Below are 21454 nucleotides of genomic sequence, written 5' to 3'. Positions count from 1 at the left end.
GTATATTAATGATAAAAGACTAGATGAGTTTTTTTTAACTGTACTACTTTTATCTTTATTTTATAAATTTTTTAAAATTATTTGTCATTTTAATAAATATAGTGGTTTCAAGTTCAAACAATTATTCTATAGTGATTATATTAATTATTTCTCATCAATATTTAATCTTATGAGTGAATCATTAATTTTAAAAAGGTGAATTCTTATTTACGCAACTCAAAAAGTTGGATAAGGTAATCTCCCTTGTAAAATGTTTTGAAAACAACAGACATTTATAGTATTTTAATAAATAATTAAATATATTAAATAAAATGGAGTCATATGATTGGTTGGAGGTACACTACCCATCTTTTTGTGATCGGTAGAGAATTAATAATGTGGTTCAACCAATAATTTACCCACCCACTCTTTGATAGTAGGGTTTTAAATCATGAGTAGTTACTAGCTGTATTGATTAAGAATCACATGATGACATTTATTACAATTCAAAAAGTAAATAACTATGGGTCCTACACTTTTATTCAGGAAAATTGACTTTGACAGAAATACTTTAAGCAACAATATGGAAATCCACCTAGTATTATTGATAAATGGCCCAGGTTTCTGCTCATCATTATTTGATTGAGATGGAACGATTAAAATTAAAATTTATATCAAGTCACTTGTATAGGAATGACAAGAAGGCAAGACTAATAAATTTGAAATTATTATACAAAAACTCGTAAAAATAATTGAACGAACATATTTAAGAATTCAAACTAAAACCTTGATTCAGTCAAGAAAAAAAATAAATATGATAGAGTGAATCAATTAGAAAGTACAAGTTTAAAACTTAGTCCTGCCCATAAATAAATGTGAATAAAACACACATTAATGATTTAGTAAATCCATGTTTATATATTATTTTAAATATAATATTAAATACATTTTATATAAAAAAATAAAGCTATTTAGCTATTCTTTTTTATTGCAAAATGATTTCTCTTAAAACTATCATTAATTAATTTAGTGTAAATATTTTTAGAATTGATACATTTTTAGAGAAATGTTAACTAGTCTTCTAGGGCATTTGTTAAGTGTTTACAAAGATAAATAATATTTTTATTTAATATTTTAAAAATAAAAATATCTAACTTTTTCAGAAAATAATAAAATTTGTTTTATTGAAACTACTTGTATTTAATGTATTGAAAAATAAAATAAATAATTTATTTAAAGAATATATTTTTTTATGTGGAACATTTAAAAAATACATTGGACACTCGTTAGCGGGTACTAATAATATACTCTCTATCGCATATTGTATAATTTTTTTTTTTTAATTTATTAAATCATTAATATAGTTTCATAAGAGAAATTTATTTTTAAAATTCTTTAATTTATATATAAATAAGATACTTTAATTAGTCAATATAATATGAGACGGAGGAGTATATAATATGTAAAAGGGAATGTTTATGTTATGTTTGGCCAGAAATAAACAAGGATCACATATTCATATGTATCTTACTCAAGATAAAACGACGAGAATGGGTCCAATAAGGAAGCTACCCCTTATCAGTACCACCGTGTCTGTAGGTTGCAAAACTTCTGCTAAACGATGAAACTCCCACCCGCGAGACCCCTCCGATCATTACACGTGCCAACTCTCGTCAACCACACGTGCCACCTTGAGCCTCTAACTGCAACCGTATTCTCACCCTCTCCCAATACTACACTCAAAATGGTTGATTATAAATACGAAACGCGTGCCACACAAGGAAACGGAACCATAACCGCTCAAACTCTCGCTCACATGGAATCTCCACATCTCGAAACTGAAACAAAAATGGAAGAAAAAGAAGCGATTAAAACCGAGAGCGAGTTCCGATCAGAGTTTCTACAAATGCTCCGTAAGAGACGAACTCCTCAAGGTACAACAATCAAATTCGATCGTTATGTATTGAATTTGTGCATTGATGATTCTCTGTTTTTTCTTCTTCTTCTTCTAGAAATGAAATTCGTTTGTTACTTATTTTCAGTTCCGTTAACGGTTGAAATCGCAAAACCAGTAGCGGATGCTTGGTATCTGAATTCTCCACCGTCAATGGATGAGGTTCAATTCAAGTTTCAACACTCATTTGATTATCTTCTTCATCTGCATGTTCAAATTCAATCTACTAACAGTTTTATAACAGGAGATTATGAAATCCTGTCCTAAGAAAGACATTGAGAACTTCAAAGATTTGCTCAAGGAGGAGAATCTGTTTTTAAATATAGAGGTAAGTATTCGATTTCTTTGGATTTGAATTTTGAATCGATATTATTGTTATTCCGTTTGACTTTTAGATCTAGAGAATAATTTGTTGAAATAATCGTTGATTTTGTAGGAAGGAGAACAAGGAAAGTTGCCTGTGTTAATTTTGAGCTTGAAGGAAAGTGATAAAGAGATAAAAAGACCTGCAGTTGTTTTCCTTCACAGTACAAACAAGTATAAAGAATTTTTGCGTCCATTGCTAGAGGTTGCTAATGCATTTTCTCTGTTTCTATTTTTTCTTATGAAATAGGATTTCTTGATGATTATAATCGTGGATTTTATATGTGTTGTTGGTGTTTCAGGCATATGCTTCGCGGGATTATATAGCAATTTCGGTTGATTCTCGTTACCATGGTGAACGAGCGAAGAGCGCCCCCACCTATCGCGATGTATGTGTTTTCTTTGCTTTACTTTTTCTCGTTTTGCTCTAGTTGAGACGGACACACACGACACTAGCTATATATAGATAATACTATAATAGTTTTTTAATTGTGGTTGAGATTATCTGTGACTCATATTTAGGGCTGAGGCATGTAAGATGCCTGCCCAAAATGAAAAAAAAGAAAAAGAATTCTATAATTGCGGCATAGACACTCATAAATATATATTGATATATTATTTTAGTTTTTTTAAAATAAAAGAAAATTCCGTTTTGTTTTAAGTGGATTCGAACTATTTTCATATTTGTATGAATACGAACCTAAATCCATATTTTTAGACACAACTAATGAAAAGAGAGAATATAAATATATTTTAATTTTAATTTTGTTTTTAATTCTTATGGGGTGGTTGAGATAAAAGAAGAGAGAGGCAATTTTATTTTTAATTTTTAATTAATAAAAAGAATGTGATCGGTTGTGTGTAAGAACAAGTGTTATGATTGTGTTTATGTAAGTATTTTCCATCAAATAAATATAAAATAACTAGATACTTGTATAATTTAAGAAACTTGTCTATAAAATTAATTAACCAACTCTCTGTTTTAGTTTACATATATTCTCTGTTTAACTACGTACATACTATTATTTTATATGTCTATATAATCTATTTATATAATCTATTGAAGTATAAAAATAATTAAGGTTCTTTCTCCAAAAGTCAATTCAGATACCCTACTAGCTTTCTAGAAGATCACCTAATCTATATTTTTCCTTTAAAATATATATATTTTGCCAAAAAAAAAAATTAATTACTAGAATAAAAGGAATGATTAACATGCCGGTAGAGTTGTTGTTGCATGTATTAACATACCGGTAGAATACAGTTAATTGGACACGGACCTAGGAATTTGTTTTACATACAATCAATTATATAATTTTAATTAATTAAAAAATAAATTAAGAATTTTCTTTTTCCTTCATAATCTCAACCACTCCCATGAAACCAAATAAAAATAAAATTAAAATAAAAATAAATTAAAAATTACTAACTTCTTATTAGTTGTGCCTAAGATTATAGATTTATGACCGTGTCCATGCAAGAATTGCTCAGAAATTCTAACATGTATAAACATTCCGGTAGGATGCACGTAATATAATTATAACTATCTAGTAACTAACTTAATTGATATTAAACTATTTTGAACAAATTAAACTATATCTAAGAGTTTTTTGCAAGTTAGAAGCGCATATTAACACTTTAAATTTTGAATGGACAATACAAACCAATAAAAATATATATAATGTTACTAATTAATAAAATAAAAAAAAGAGCTTTAAATTTTAATTGATCTCAAAAAATATATTACTTTTTTTAAAGCTCTTATAATTTCATTTTATTAGTTTTTATTGTTTGCAAAAGAAATTCTTATGTTTTACATAGTCTATATTAAAATTAATTTTATAATATGTACCAATACTTTATATTAATCCGTTCAATATTAGTGCCATAAAAATTAAAATCAAATATTTTACACATAATAAGGAAAAACTATAATATAATTAAAAAACTGTTAATAGATTCTTCTTATAAGTTTTAGTTTTAAAAAATTAAATATTTGAGTTATATTTGTGCCTAAGTTTATTTTGAAGTTCATTTTAATACAACTGATTTAGAGAAGATTTGTTGATGATTTTTTTTAAGTATGGCTTTTTTGTTTGCTTAAAATTATAAAATATTTTCTTCAAAAAATTGTATGCCTCATTTTTATTAAAAAAAATTAAAGGCTTGTTTGTTTCTGTTTTTTTAAAATAATTTTTATAGTTTTACATAACTTTGTGTAAAAAAATGTTTATAAATTTTTTTTTAAAAAAAATTTCAAATAAAAATTAGATTTAATAATTATTCTTAAAATATTATTTTAAGTATTTTATCATTTCTGAAGATTTGAATACTCATAATTTTTTCTATCATTTTAGATGTTTATTATTTTGGTGTTCATCTCATCTTTACATAAAATAAAATGTAAATTAATTATTTTTCACAAATTTACTTTTTTTTATAAGTAGGCAATGTATTGATGGGAGTATAATAGATACCCCAACCAAGAACAACACGGTAAACTTCAACTGTTCAAAATAACGGAGCGGTAGAATATTTCAAATATGAAAGTTACAATAAATTACAAGTTTATAAGCGAATAAAGCCACCTCACAGAATTAATGATAATATCTGACATACATTCGGTAAAACTAAACACCTCATCCTTAAAAATACCCGCAGCCAAATACTCCAAGCCGTAGCGAGCCAAATGACTGTTTGGTGGACCTCTCTGACAAAACCTTCACCTTATCACAATTAATTAGCAAAGAAATTCACAAACTCCTCCACAGAAAGCTCCTCAAAGGAACCAATTCACTTGTAGACTTTTTTTCAAACATTCGCCGTAACGACGCAATATCCTTCGCAAACAAAAACATGAGTTAACTGTATAAAAATTCAAAACTGATCATTTGTTTCTTGCTTTTGTGTTGGTTAAAAAAACAGGCTCTTATTTCTGCATGGAAAACCGGAGACACAATGCCATTCATATATGACACGGTAAATTTCTTACATTTGTATCATGCTGCTTTCTTATTTAACTGAATCATTTTATGCCCCCAAAATGATTTGACTGGCCTGTAGTAAAGCTGGTGGCATTAGCTTAAGGCAGTTTGAACTCACGATTACTTTGATTTTGAAACGGTGTACTATTCCTTGATCTGGCAGGTATGGGACTTGATTAAATTGGCAGATTATCTAACACAGAGAGAAGATATAGACCCCTCTAGGATAGGAATCACTGGAATATCACTTGGAGGTTGGTTGAGAGAAGTTGAGAGGAATATGTTAGATACCAGGTTTGTTGTGACTCATCAATTACATAATTTCTTGGTTTTAGGAATGCATGCATGGTTTGCTGGAGCTGCTGATACTCGCTATGCAGTAGTTGCTCCTTTAATTGGCGTTCAGGTGAACATTGTATTATTGATTGAAGCTTATCTTTAGCAAGTTGCTTTTAAAACAACAACTTAAATACTAAGAATCATTTACATGCAGGGATTTCGATGGGCCATAGACAATGATAAGTGGCATGAACGAGTTGAAAGTATAAAACCTGTTTTTGAAGGTATGATAATGTATTATTTCTGAAATTTCATTTACATTTCACGTGTTCTTTCTTTACTTTATTATTGCTCTTGTTACTTCATTAAAAACTATATATATGTACTGAAATTCACTAAGTATCATTTAATCATTCTAGTAATCATATATCTACCAGTTTCTATGTATAGTACTTTAAAAAATTATAGTAAGGATTTCATATGTACCATCAAACAATCTCATAAAAGATCAGTTTTCTCATTTACATATTTACATATTTACATGGTAATGTTGTAATGATGTTTGAGTAAGATCCGTAGGATATGAATATGAGTCCTATGGATAAGCTTACCAGCAATGAACGACAGCATTTTTAACGTGCCTTGGTAATTAATTACATCAAAATTCTCTTGTGCTCATGTATGCAGTGGCTCGTGATGATTTGGGTAAAAGTGGTATTGACAAAGACGTAGTGGAGAAGGTCAACTATAATTGTCTCAAGACTCCAACTTAATTGATATATTGCTTTGATATATTATAATTGCTACTCGTTCGTCAACTGAGCAGAATCTTCACATAAATACTGGATCCTAACCTCAAGAGTTTATATTTTTTAATCAGGTGTGGGACAGGATTGCACCTGGTTTAGCTTCCAATTATGATTCTCCCTACTCAATTCCATCTATAGCGCCCCGTCCTCTACTTATTCTAAATGGTAAGATTCTTGTATTTATTATATATAAACACTTTCAAATTGTAGTTGCAACAATATTCATATGCAAATTGATGTCTTGAGCACACTCTAATACAAGTTTTGCACTTCTTCAGTTACTTATTAGACCTATGCATCTCTATTAATCAGTTTATATATTTATTGGGGGTTTGAATTTAACTTGGAATTGAAATATTAGTTTGGGTGTTTGTGACTATAGGTGCGGAAGATCCTAGGTGTCCCCTTGCCGGATTGGAAAATTTAAGGTTAAAAGTAAGTCAGATATATGCAGAGTTTCAATGCTCCGATAATTTTAAGGTATGAAATCACATTGACTTGTCACTATTTAACAGTTACTTGGAACCTGTAATTTCCGTTTTCAATGTTGTAGTGTCCAATGTCAATGGTGTATCATTTTGTTTTAAACCACTTCTAATATAGTACAAATATAATAATTAAGTCTTTTGAACTAAAGAATTGCAATTGATTGCTTTGACATGCAGTTTATTGGAGAACCTAAAATTGGGCATCAAATAACAAAATTTCAGGTGAAAGAGTCGTCTGATTGGTTTGACAAGTTTCTAAAGCCTCAGCAGCTTGAGCCTAAATTTTAAAATTGTAAACAAGCTCTCTCTGGCTCATTTCAGTTGCCTTTGTATGATTATGTGTATCCTGTTATAATTTTTCTACTTAATATATCCCCTGGTTCATGTAGCCCATAGTCCGTGTTAACCATGTTATAATTTTCTAATTAATGTATCTTCCACAAATCCATGTTATCCCAATAAAATGTACACAGTAGAACCATAGTTTTATGATTCTAACTTATGCATGAAGACATGATTCTTTTTTACTTTGGATTTGCACGACTTTATAGTGTAATTGGTTAAAGAAAATAGCAGCGAAATATTTATGATGGATGAAGTACGCAACATTTCTCTTGATTGGCAGCCTAATGGGAGAGTGACTAAAATAATGTGCCCCGCAAATGATGGTTGGGTAAAGCTTTAAAAGTATTCATCTAAAGACATATTAGGTTTAGAAGTGTAGTGTGAAGAGTATTAGCAACCAAAGAGGATGCGGCAAAGGCATGGAGATTCATGGTGAAGAGTTATAACAAATGTCTCATGAACAGCGTACCCGGTTGGAAGGCATGGATATAATGCATATTTTTTGTGGGATGTCCAACTTTGTTCCTGCAGCTGTCCTACCTGGGTATGTGATGCAAAATACCTAAAATACTTAAAAGAAAAACCTGACTGATGAAAATAGACGGTCACAGTTGGATCACTTTGGTTCTGACTTATGATCCTTGTTAAGTAGACGTAGTTCAATCAATTCCAAGGATCTTGTATGTTAGAGAGAGAAGCTGCAACCTCTCTATAACAAATCAACCCTAACCTCAAGCAACAATTTCAATTTTCAACCGATCGAAAGATTTTGTTTAAACGAACCTCTTCTACTCATCATGGAAGTACCAGTTGAAGACGTAGGATGAAGGCAGGTCAGAAGATCCAAACAAGCTGCATCCACTTATATGTACTATTCAAAATAAGGAAATGCTAACTAATGTGTTTATGACACTCATTAGTAATTAAAGTGATAAGTTTTTTAAAAATGCATATATTAAATTTATTGAAAGGGTTTAATGGATATGCACTGACAGTGTAAAACAGTTTTACACTGTCATCCAATAGAAAACAAGCAATTTGCCATGTCATTAAAATTTTTTAAAGATAAAAGTGTGATGGAATTGGATACATGGTTGTGATTGATTGACAGTGTAAAATAATTTTACACTATCAGTGCATCACCCATTTTCTCTTATTGAAAATTGAAATATTGACTTTTATAAAAAATATTTTTTTATTTAGTATACTTAAAGAGTGTCCTGAGGACACTCGTTAGCAAGACCCTTCAATATATATATATATATATATATATATATATATATATATATATATATATATATATATATATATATATATATATATATATATATATATATATATGGCATATCATATGAGAATGCTATATTTATATGAGAATGTGAGAATGAATCTCAACCATTGGATTTTAAAATAAATGGTAGAGATTATGGGTGAATCTTTTATTTCAAAATGTAGGAAAGAGAAAAAAAGATTCACCCATAATCTCCACCATTTATTTTAAAATCCAATGGTTGCCCTATATATATATATATATATATATATATATATATATATATATATATATATATATATATATATATATATATAGAAATTTTTTTATTTCACCACATACCCAAAAGAAAGATTCTTTGCAATTTCAAATTTATCCCTCTAAAACCGTAAATGCATTTCCGGTTCGCACCACATATTTTACAAAATAGGTCAAATGTGGTTTGGGCCTTCAAAATGTAAAAAATGTATTAGAGATATATCTCCGGTTTTGTACCAGTATTATGTTTCCGATTAGTAGAGCAGAAAGATTGATTTTTTCTGCCACATTGTCATTTCAAATATAATTGAAAGTATACTTCTGGTATTATGACAAATCCATAATGGCTAAAACAGTAACGAGCATGGTCAACTTTTGATCATACCATTTCTTCTTCTTTCCATAAAACCTCTAAAACGCCCTTCCATTCTTAATCCATTTTTCTACTCTAAATCTTCATTTTTGTGGTTCATCAAATCAAAACGAGGTCAAGAACGTGAAATTTAAGGTAAACATTATTCATTTCAATCCATGTTCCTTACATTAATCTATTTTTGATTGTGTAAACAGGTTACGCAAGAACCAAATGTATACTTTTGGTTTGTAGTTGAACATAACCGGAGTCACATTTCCGGTTTCTGTTAGGGTTTACTTGACACCAAAATTTTTAATAAGTTAGTGTTAATAAGTTTTATGTTTTTTTTATAATATTAGGTATGGTGCATCCCGATATCATTCTTAAACCTAATGTATCTCAAGTTCTTTTACCACTTGTATCTCCTATCGCAATTAAGGTGGTAGATATTCGTGAGCATTTTGAAAATGGAGAAGAGTTTGAATTACGTGAAGACATGTTGCAGTGGATTCGTATAGAGGCTACGAAACTAGGATTTGGTGTTGTGATTGGCAGGTATGATAATGGTACGGCTAGAAGAAATGCATTTGTGAGTTTGACATGCGAAAGTGGAAAATATATCCATCGTATCAAAAAATTGAAACCAATTCAAGAAAATGTGAATGACCATTTAGGTTGCGTGGTTATCTTTTGGCAAATAAAAAAGGATATTTAATATGATATGTGGTTTACACAACCATGATTTAAGTCAAAAATTAGTCGGTCATTCAATTGCATGTCAACTTCTTCCGGATGAGAAAACATGTGTTTCTGATATGAATTTGAACTTGGTACCGCCCAAAAACATATTTACAAACTTGAAGTGCTAAAGATCCAGGAATACATAAAATATCAAGCAAGTTTATAATATGAGCTATCAATCTAAATTAGCGATTGGGGGGATCGAACTGAGATGCAACACCTCTTAAAACTTCTAGATGAAAACAATTATGTTTGTAGGCACCGACGAGGTGATGATGGGGTTACAGTAAGAGATATTTATTGGGCTCATCCTGACTACATTGAATTGGTCAATACGTTTCCCACCGTGCTCATAATTCATTCAACGTATAAGACCAAAAAGTACATGCTTCCATTGTTGGAAATTGTTGATATTACGTCGACTGAGAAGACGTATTCTGTTGGTTTTGCATTTCTAGAGTGCGAAAAAGAGGACAATTTTGCATGGGCTTTAGAGGTTTGTAGGTCAATGTTGAAGGATCAAGAAGATATGCAAACCACCTACTACACCGACTCCACCAAAAATATCATTCATCGATCACATGTCGATTTTTATGCACAAGTACATTGAACGGATTGTCAATATCGGGGTGATGGTAACTGTGGTTTTTGAATTGTTTCTGGTTTGCAAGGTAAAGGGGAAGAGGATTACCATATTGTCCGAAATACCACGATCAAAGAGTTGATGGGCAATAGATATTTATACACACGTGTGTTCGGGAGTAAAGAGAAAGTTGAAGATATATATATATATATATATATATATATATATATATATATATATATATATATATATATATATATATATATATAACGCTCTTATATCTTGCGTGAGTGGATTCGCACCGGAGGATAAATGGACCCGCTTCCTTGATATAGGTCATCTAATTGCAAGGTCGTATGAGAGAGTGTGTATTAATCTTACAAGGTCGTATAAAAGTGATTCTTATCGGTCCATTGTTGTTTGGATGATTTTAGAACAAATTGATTTTAGATATATAATTACTAAAATAGGTTTTAGTATGTGTACTTAAAATAAAAGTTTATTCTATTTTTTATGTTAATTATATTTAAGTTATGTTAATTTTAATATCTTAATTATATTAATTTTATTCTACTTAAAATAATATTTTATACCGTGCGTTTTATCATCATTTAAAAATAAATTATATTTTATTTTTTTATAATCTTTTTATTTTATTCTGTTTTATGTTAATTTGTTAAAATAGACAGCCAAATAAATTGATTAAGTTAAGTAAAAGATTAAACCCCCCTAAACATAAAGAAAAAAGTATAGTGGGTCTTTAGAGCCTATATTTTCTTTTATTTTTTCGACCCATTCTTTCAATATTTCCTAATATGAAGATATCAATACAAAAATAAAAGCAGTGAAAAGAAAAATTGTGAATGTGTTTCAAGCAATTACAAAGGGGGCATAATAGAAATTTTAAGCTGTGATGTATGGTGTTACTAAGAGAATCGATTCTCCTAAAATTGAAAAGCTAGGATTTCAAGCTTCAGCCAGACGCACGGTTTGGGAGAAAATGCATGGCTGCGGTCAAAATAAAAATGAAAACCAAACATAGCATACTCACATTGATGGAGCAGGAACGCACGTTTGGCATTTTCACCGCCAAACCAAACAGAAAACAACTTAGTCAATAGACCAACTTGACAACTTTGTGGCAAGGATGGTCATGTTGTGCTTGATTGTCGGCACAAGTATGATGAGTAATTTGTTTTTATGGCAAGCACACAAGATGTTTGCGAAAATGCTCAACCAATGACATGCAAATCAAGATGTTTGTGAAAATGCTCAACCAATACTCCAACTACAGTGATGGCCACAAAAAATTCACATGCCTACACTAAGGAGTATTTCATGTCATGTGACTTTGAACCTCAGACATGGTTTTTAGTAGGGGTGATCAAAATCAAACCAACCCAATAGAAAACTGCAAACCAAACCAAACCAAACCGAAACCGCAAAAAACCGCATTTGATTCAGATTAGTTTGGGTCAGTTTTTACAAAACCGCACGGTTCGGTTCGGTTTGCGATTTGTATTTTGTAAACCGAACCAAACTGAATCAAACCGCACTATGTTACAACCTAAATTTTACTAACTCACATCCAACCCAAACTTAAACTTATTATACATTAGCATTATGATTACGAACAATTTTCCCATCCTTACACATATAATTTCAGTCCCGATCTTCTAAAATCTCTAATAACATTATCGCACCTTCTTTGCCACATACATCTTCCCTCTTCTTCTATAATCTCTACTCTCTTATATTCTTTCTTTTTCACCTTCTCATTTTTATGTAAATGTTATGTATTTCAGTTTCGTTTTTATCGCATATCTTCTTCTCTAATCTCTCAACACTTTTTTTCTTTTTCACTTTCACTAATCTTTCGTCTCTTCTATTTTTTTTGTTTCGTTATAATAATTTTTATATTGTTTTATGCTATTATTTTATGTTTAATATTCTATTTTTGTCTAATTTAATTTTTACATATTAAATGGAAAATTGTTGTCAAAATATGACGAGTTTTGTTGTTATTTGATAGTGTATGAATGTATAAATACAAAATTATGTTATCATCTATATGTGTATGTATGGCCCAATAAAATATTTGTAAAAAATCGAACCAACCGAACCGAACCAAACCGCATTAGTTTGGTTTGGTTTGGTTCGGATTTTTTTTAAAAGTCAACCGAACCAAACCGCACTATTTTTTCTCTTGCGGTTCGGATGATTTTTTTCGTCAAAACCGCCCAAACCGCACCGCGAACACCCCTAGTTTTTAGATCCTGGTGCTTCTCACCATCTTACTTGCTTTGATTTTCTTTTACAACATACGTTTGGCAATCTAGGGAAGGATAGAGTAAAAATAGGTAATGTCCAAAGTATTTAGACTAGGTCAATTGGACTTCATGCTTTAGTTCATAATCTACACCAAACACTAAACTAATACACGGAAAAATTCTTCATGTTTCTGAGATAACTAGAAACTTGTTGTATGTTTCAAAGTTTGCTAAAGTTAATGTTATCACTTTTTAGTATTTTGTTAACAAATATGTTATAAAATCTCATATTTCTAATCAGGATTTTCTTAAAGGATTTCTTGATGCTAATGGCTTGTATTGCTTTCCTCATATCCCGTTGGAACATTCAAATACATATGATGTAGTTTCCCTTACTTCCAATAATTGTACACCTAACTATAAGTCTTTTTCCTCGTATTCCAATAATTGGTCATAGTGCAATGACTCGCATGTCCACACCTGTGAATTGGTACATACCTATGCAGTTGAAATATTCAAAGTTTTGGTTCCTCCATGATTGAAAATACCAGTTTGGTCCCTATCACTGGATGGATTTTGTTTCAGTTACATTTTAAACACAACTGTTATAATATAATATGACAACAGATGGGCAATTGAAATCATCGTCAAATATTCAGCAACAGGCCCAACAACAAACTTTGTCGGCTGTTTTACCTGCTTCAGCTGTTGTTAATATTTCCCCCTGCTTCAGGTGCTTGAGCACTTCCTCCCTGGTACATTGTAAGAAGCTAAATACAATGTGAGAATTCTATGAAACTAATAATGCTGTTGTCTGTTACATTTACTTCAGGTACCTTCTATGATGAGTTATCTAAGTGTCCAAAAACTAATAATGTTGTTGTCTGTTTCATTTAGGTCCAACATGAGAAGGTACAGGAATTCTGGTTTTAAGGAAAATGAAAATAAGAACATCAACACCGCCCCAGTTGAAAATGTTTGGCCACAACAGTCTGTATGGCTGCTAAGGAGGTGGGATTGACTTCCTTTTTCTGCATATTATTTCCTTTTGTGGATTAAACTCAGCATTTCTTCACACTTACTTTTGCCCTGATGTTTACTGCAATGATGATTGCTGCCCATATTTGCTTGTCTGCTAGACATGCATTGTCAACTGTATTTGTTCATATAGGATTCAGTACCTATCTTAAAGATTTACTGCTATGCTTGCCTTAATTCATGAAATCACATATCTTGGATGAACCAGTTCCATTGGAAGTCTTCTTCACTAACTTAAGCTAACCATGTTTAAGTTAATTTATTATTATAGGATTTTACAAATCAACATCTGGTTTTATGAACTTATTTTTGGGAACACTTAAAATTGTGGGAGGTTCATGTTGATCTTAGGTGGTTTTCTTTCCAAGCTGCAGGTTTTTCAGCAAATCCCTGGGACACTGTTGGTGAAAGGTTCAGTACAAGATAAGAATAGCCCATTATTAGGTTTTCTCCAAACTTCTTTTCCCACATTATTTAGTAGCATTTTAGGGAAGAACTAACTCTAGAAATAGGTTTGGAGGAATGTGTTATTACCATGTGTTTGCTGAATTGTCCTTCTTGGCTAAGTGAAATGATTAAGCTTTTGAACATGGATTTCACCTGATTAAAAAAATGTTGGTCTGATTGTTTACTAACCACTCTATTGGACTTTTCTGTTTTATGCTCAATGCCTCCTCTAGAATGAATGAATAAATTATTTGTCGTGTGTTTTTCTCTTTGCAGGAGCATTCTCAGATTTTCGTTAAACTGGAAGAAACATTGCGGAGTAAATTTTGTACTAGATCAGTATAAATTATGAGAAGTTCACAAGTGCTCATTTCTGGGGTCAGGATTTAAAGAAATCAAGTGAAGGTGTTGGTGTAAAAAAGGAAATAGAAGGCAACAATAAAACACTCATAGTGATTCCGCTTGTGAAAAATTTGATCGATAATGCATGTGATTCTGACGATCGGTATTCGAATATGTTTGACAGAATAATCAAGTTTGTTGTCGGTATATCCTGTTGAGTACGATGCAGTTCATTTGTTATGGTTGCAAGTGATTGCTGAGTCTCCTCGTGCATTCTAACAGTCGGACATTCCATAGAGTTGGTGCATCTCTTTGCCTTTATTCTCAAACCAAAACTTTGACTGTAAGTTTCTTTCTTCAAATTCGATCCCAAAGGAGAAGCTTTTGTTCTTTAAGCTTTGAGTATCTACATATCTTAGCTCTGCTTTTCTGCAAAATTAGAAAATCATGCTATGAATTGAATAAACTTCAAATTAAAAAGTAACTATGGTCTATTCCATTTTCTTAGTTAAGTAACTCTTCAAACATGTACATTGTTGTTCTCTTTCTACGTGTCCAGTGTTGTACCCCAAAATTTACCCGATCAAATCTACGTATGTTAAATCATCAAGGGTTAGAATTGAGAGCCATGGGGTTTGACATTCCTATTGTCAAACCTGCCCTCTTATAAAATATCCCGAGAAATAAATGGGGTGCGATTAACAGGCGTTTCAAGGGTTTCATCATTTGTTAATATTTTTTTTCTCCTTTTACTAACATTTGCATCTTTTTGGATTATTATTAGTAATTTTTATTACTTCTAACTATTAGTATTTAATATTATTAATTTTATTATTAATATTAATATTAATATTAGGTGATATTATTATTAATATTATCTAGGATTATAGAATTTGTATATATTATTACTAATTATTATTATTATTATTATTATTAATAATTAATATTAGTTGTTATTAGAATTATTATTACTAATATTTATTATTAGAACTAATTTTAGGATTATTAGATTTAGTTTTAGTAGGCCCATTAGGTATAAACAAAAAAACCTAATCTAGGAACAATATAAAAACAGAGACCAATTCACCAATGGGGGATTTTTGGCCGAAAAAAGATAATAACAGCATCTTCATACCGCCGCGCATCAACAACCACCACCGCCTTCGATCAATTTTTACGCCGCCGCCCCTTGCCTCACGTGAGCCACTCGTCCTAGACCTTGAACCCGCAAGAACATCCTCACAGCAGCAACTGTGTTCTTGAAATTTTCTTGATGCCGATTACTTCCATTCACGCATTGTAAATGAGTTTTGTTTATATATTTATGTTTATCTTGATGTTCATGACCTTTCTGGAAAGTTAATTGGAGTTTGGCTACAATTTGAACAATTCACCATTAATGGGGTTCTTAAGGTTTAAATTGGGGACACTGATACAGAAAAAAATTAGGAATAATTATTAGTACCATTGAATTCAGAGTGGAATTTCTATTCGATTTATGTATTTGAATGTTATTTTATGCTGCATATTGGTTGAGTTTGGTTGTTGCAGGGATACGGCTACAGTAGAAAAAAAACCAAAGTTTTCACGTGTTTACAGAAAAAAGCAAAGGGAAGAAGAAGCTGCTAGGGGCGGGCCAGCTGACTTAATTTCAAGTCGTTTACATCTATATATATTATTAACGTGCGATTGTTAACAGTGAGACGAAATTGGAGTAGTGGCAAGGGGTGTGCACTGTAAATTCCAAACGCGCAGGGGCGTCGGTTCGACCCTTGCCTCCGCCATATATTTTTCCTTGTTTTTCTTGTCAATTCCCTCTTGCAGATCCGGCGCTGCTCACCTGCGTGTGGATATGGTACACCTGCGATCATTAACCATTGGATCTCCCAGCGTGAGATCTAGCATGCAGGGATGGGAGGTCCATCATGGAGCTTCACAGGCTCACCACACACGATCGGTACCAGGTTTCCTATATTTTTATTTATTCTATCATTTAATTATTTAGATTAATATTAGTTAATTGTGTTTAACTTTCTTAATTTATTTAAATAGGATTATAACATCAAAATTAGGATTAGATTAATATAATTACATTAGGATTAGGCTTAGGATTATTTCCCCGATTATACGACTATTCCGACTTAATTATTTAATTAATTTTAATTATTGTAAATCACAAAAACCCTGTAAAGGTTCATAATATTAGGGTTCGCCAAATCCCATTGGCCACTTGGCCGAAGTCTTTGGATTTAATTTGTTACTCGTTCCGACTAAACCTATTGGTCGCAATGAGATCTAGCATGCAGGGATGGGAGGTCCATCATGGAGCTTCACAGGCTCACCACACACGATCGGTACCAGGTTTCCTATATTTTTATTTATTCTATCATTTAATTATTTAGATTAATATTAGTTAATTGTGTTTAACTTTCTTAATTTATTTAAATAGGATTATAACATCAAAATTAGGATTAGATTAATATAATTACATTAGGATTAGGCTTAGGATTATTTCCCCGATTATACGACTATTCCGACTTAATTATTTAATTAATTTTAATTATTGTAAATCACAAAAACCCTGTAAAGGTTCATAATATTAGGGTTCGCCCAATCCCATTGGCCACTTGGCCGAAGTCTTTGGATTTAATTTGTTACTCGTTCCGACTAAACCTATTGGTCGCAATGATTAACAATCGATTAATTTAATTAATCAAATCCTATAAATTAAAATTCAAATAAATTTATTTTGCTAAATGGTTTTAACCATCTTATTGGTTATGATGATTAGCATATTTCCCCTTATCAATTCGTTATTATTTGTAATCGAAACTATCGGTTATGAGGGGTAACGATAAATTAATAAATCAATAATAAAACATATTAATTCATTATTAGTGATAATCGAATCAATCGATTTGAATTGGTAATGATGCAAAACCCCAATCTTTTAACTATGGTGACCAAACCTATTGATCATTGCGGTTAATTGTGCCAAATCAGGGTTGTACGCCCAGAACATCTAAAACAACTTCAAAACACTTTTCAAACACCTTTCAAACTTCGAGTTCAAAATACAGATTTTTATCTACGATAGGCTATTCAAAGCCTTCAAACCTTCAAATCAAATTTCAAACCTTAAGGGCGTACAACCCGTCCCCCGAACTACGTAGACTCTGATCCTCCCTAAGGAGGTACGTAGGCACTTGGCAACAAGGCGAGTCCCCCTCCCTAAAATCTCAATTTTCCCCTACTCAATATTTTAGCCATAAACCTTCACTTTAGATTCAAAGCCAATAGGAAAGGGTTGAGGGTGCCTAACACCTTCCCTCGACCTGAATATAGTATCTTACCCTGATCTCTATACTGCATAGGGTTTCCTATTCGCCCTTCAGAATAGGTGGCGACTCTAAACATTAATTTTTTTAGGCAGGTTGCTACATCCAGCAATATTTTCTTCTTAGATATTGTATCTAATGTGAACTCAGTTGATGCAGAGATTTGCATAGTACCTAAAACAAAGGAAGCTTTATTAAGAAACATCAGTGAAATTCATTATGTTGATGTTGGTATGAACTCAACTGGTGACTACTTAACAAACTGTGATGTGTTTGACAGGATATCGAGAAGGCTTGTACAAGAGCTCCTCGACTGCGTTTTGTCCTTCACGAAACACCGAGACAATGGAGTCCCAAGCAGGGAGACTGGATAGGAAAGGAGAAGGATGAAATGTTGCTTCTGCTTACATCAGAAGTTGTAATTACAAAACATTGCAGTTTTAATTCGGGTAGTTTTTCATTTATCTTCTCCATAAGAACATTTTTAATCACAATCCATTTCTCTTATCCATCACCTAAATCTTTACACTATCAATTAGTCACTATTAATTAATCACATAGTTTAATCAATAGCAATATTTGATTTTAATCATATGTATCTTAACAGTTGTGCAAAAGATGAACTGTATGCCAACCTTGGGTCTTTGTAACAGCTAGAGTGAAGAATGGTTATCCATCAGTACAACACACTTCATGGATGGTAATCTTGTATTACAACTTTATTCTTAAACAAAATTTACTTGAAGACCTACTTTATTAGTCTGACTTTAAGATCTCCAATGAATTAAACTGTAGTTCTGCCCTATAGTGTTGGGTGGTTAAATTACAAATTTATGCCTCTTCATTTTCGTTTTGTTTTTCACAGGTTAATAGCATTTTGCTGGCATGCCCTTTTTTCTCTCTCTTTCTCTCAATTTTTCTTAACTTCTTAAATGTGTTTGATTGGTGGTGTGTGTGTTCTGCAAATAGTCGTTGTAGACTAATGGCCTCTACCACTGCCAATGCAACAAACATGTGAAATTGTTTTTCTTCTTGGTAAACTATTTAAGTGAGATCATTCCTTATAAGTCTATTTTATTTCAGTGGAATATTCTTGAACCTTCGAGCGTGATCCATGGTATTGACTAAACCCTGAAGAAAAGGAGATTCCAATTATAGTCTTGAAGTTAAGTAGATGCTCCTGATTAATACTACCTCCGTTCCTTTTTATAAGAGACAAGTCATTTTTTAGATTCATTGAATAACTAATGTATTTGGTCTCTTTATAGACTAGATACATTGATTATTCAATGAATCTAAAAAGTGAATTTTCTCTTATAAAAAGGAACGGAGATAGTAGTAGTTTGTTGTCATTTTCTGTGTAGTTTTTGATATAGAGAGATATGAAACACTAATTAAGGAAGACATGTTTCACCACTTTTTATGAAAACTGTACATGAGACTGGTATAATATTATATTTGGAAAGTTACTGCAAGTAGTTTTTCTTACTTTTAAGACCATTTGTAAGTTAGATGTTCATAGTTATTGTGCTATGACAAATTTCTGAACAAAGCCATTATTTCTCAAACATAGGAGATTTATAAATATAGCACCACAAATTTTCCATGATGATGTCTAAAATTCATGTATATGTCATGTGAACATGAAATAAATTTTTGGCTTCATTTACAAGTTCAAAAATATTGATTCCTAAGTGGTCAGAAAAGAAATCTTTAATCTTTAACGTGTATTGCAGACCATATATAAATAATTATATTTAAAACATTTCAATATTAAAGGAATACACCTTTCAACTAGGATTTAAATTACTTCAAACATATGGTTGTTTGGTTTTGCTAAGACAGTTGGATATGGGAATGTTTTGTGTGCAGAACTTTGGGGGATCTATGAAGGCATCATGCTTACGATGAAGGCAGGATTTCACAAGGTAGAAGTGCATTCTGATTCCAAGCAAGCAGTGGAGATCATTCAGAGTTTTGCTGGGAGGAACCATAGCAACTTGCAGCTTGTTACCCAGATTCGAAGAGTGCTTGCTAATTGTGGTGATTTTGATATATGTCATACGCATAGGGAAGCAAATGTGTGTGCACATGAGCTAGCTAAAGTTGGGAAAAGTCTTAGTGAGGGCAGTATTGTTTTTTATGATATTCCTCCTTCTGTTTTGAGTAGTTTTGAGGATGATTTTATGGGGGTGTCTTCCCCTAGGTTTGCTGCTCTCTAGTTTGTTTGTTTCTTTGGGCTTAGGCCCTCTTTTAAACCAAAAAAAAAAAAATGATAATTTGAATTTAAATTAATTCAGACATACCTTAAAGTAGCCCTTTATTAATTTCAATAATATATTTTAACAACTAAATGCATAGCATAACCATCTACTTAATACAATTAAACGAGTAAATCTGTCCTATAAAATAAGACTTTTATTCTAACTTAAAATTAAGTAATAACTCTTTCACTCCATGCCCCCAAGTTATAACTAGTTTTTTGTTATTCAAGTTTTCAGTCCAAATAAAATTTCTCAAAATTCTCTCTAAAGAATATTTAATCATACAACTAAAGTTGAAAGTGAGTCTAGCTAAATTTGGCAATACCTAACAACAATGATTTAATAGTATATTGTGATTTGTTTAATCTCACGGTTAAATTTGATGATCCACCCATAAAGGACTCAACTGGGCCCTCATTTTTTAAGTTACCATATCCTTTATCTACATAATTGCAATGATAAGGAAACTGAGCATTATTGTTAATATAAATGGGACTCAAACATTTTTATGTATGTTACACATTTTGCTAAAATGATTCCTGGATCAACTATTCTACATAGAACTTTGTGTATGGTGGAGCCAAGTGTGTGTGGATTTTCATAAAACTAATTTAATTATGATTTATTGAATATTTGGTAATTTTGGTATTTACGATTTCATTTTAGATTTTTTTTTTACTTATTTCTAATGTTCACACTACAAAATTTATTGTAGAGATAAGTATAAATATTTTAAAAGTAATAGGTTAGACGTCATTTTTGTCTAACCTTATAATTTTCTATGAACTTTTAAAGCAATTTAGATATCTATTTTTTGGAAAAATCTTATGAAGAAAACTGTACATTTACTATATCATTGAGGATATAATTTGAAAAGGTTGATTGTTTTTTCTTTAAAATAAATATTTGGAGATTCCTTTCACCATGGTTGGCAATGTTTTAAATAGTAATAATAGGAAAATATATGTCAACTTGTGACATTGGTTAAGCAATCAAAGTAGAATGTGTTAATGGAAAATAAAATATAAAATGTATCATTTGTTAACATTTTGATTTTTAATATGTCTTTTGCTCGTTCTTATATAAACAAATAGTCAATATAGTTTAAAATAATTGATCTTCATAATTGATCTTTAGATATTTAAATCTTACAATTAAATATTTTTAAAAATCAATTCATAAATATAAAAAGTTTAATTATATTAAATTAATTAAAACAATTGATCAATAATAATAATATTGAACATATTTTCTAATAGTTTGATACTACTTTTTATGCAAATTTTTTATTTTTATTGTGATACGGTTACCAACTTTAAATAGACAATGTTATTAGAAATAATTTGT

The 21454-nt window shown here is 31.0% G+C and overlaps 1 protein-coding gene and 1 long non-coding RNA gene across 3 annotated transcripts; both read left to right on the top strand.

Moving 5' to 3' along the window:
* Positions 1-1452: 1452 nt before the first annotated feature.
* Positions 1453-7383, top strand: LOC131660031 (uncharacterized). Its single transcript, XM_058929145.1, has 13 exons — positions 1453-1913; positions 2022-2095; positions 2178-2261; positions 2370-2501; positions 2599-2685; positions 5222-5275; positions 5444-5534; positions 5616-5686; positions 5774-5843; positions 6247-6299; positions 6440-6533; positions 6751-6848; positions 7034-7383. The coding sequence occupies exons 1-13, from the start codon at positions 1601-1603 to the stop codon at positions 7142-7144; spliced, it is 1332 nt and encodes a 443-aa protein (XP_058785128.1). The 5' UTR covers positions 1453-1600; the 3' UTR covers positions 7145-7383.
* A 5597-nt stretch (positions 7384-12980) lies between these two features.
* Positions 12981-20134, top strand: LOC131660030 (uncharacterized). 2 transcript variants are annotated; one of them, XR_009300677.1, is made up of 7 exons: positions 12981-13459; positions 13576-13689; positions 14091-14160; positions 14440-14848; positions 18124-18292; positions 18451-18543; positions 18927-20134. It is a non-coding gene; the product is annotated as an uncharacterized LOC131660030 (long non-coding RNA). The 2 variants fall into 2 exon arrangements; XR_009300678.1 differs by lacking the exon at positions 14091-14160.
* Positions 20135-21454: the final 1320 nt, after the last annotated feature.

Source organism: Vicia villosa, linkage group LG3 (assembly GCF_029867415.1).
Source record: "Vicia villosa cultivar HV-30 ecotype Madison, WI linkage group LG3, Vvil1.0, whole genome shotgun sequence".
Lineage (NCBI taxonomy): Eukaryota > Viridiplantae > Streptophyta > Magnoliopsida > Fabales > Fabaceae > Vicia > Vicia villosa.
Note: the sequence above shows the minus strand (reverse complement) of the source record. Positions and strands in the feature narration are given on the sequence as shown.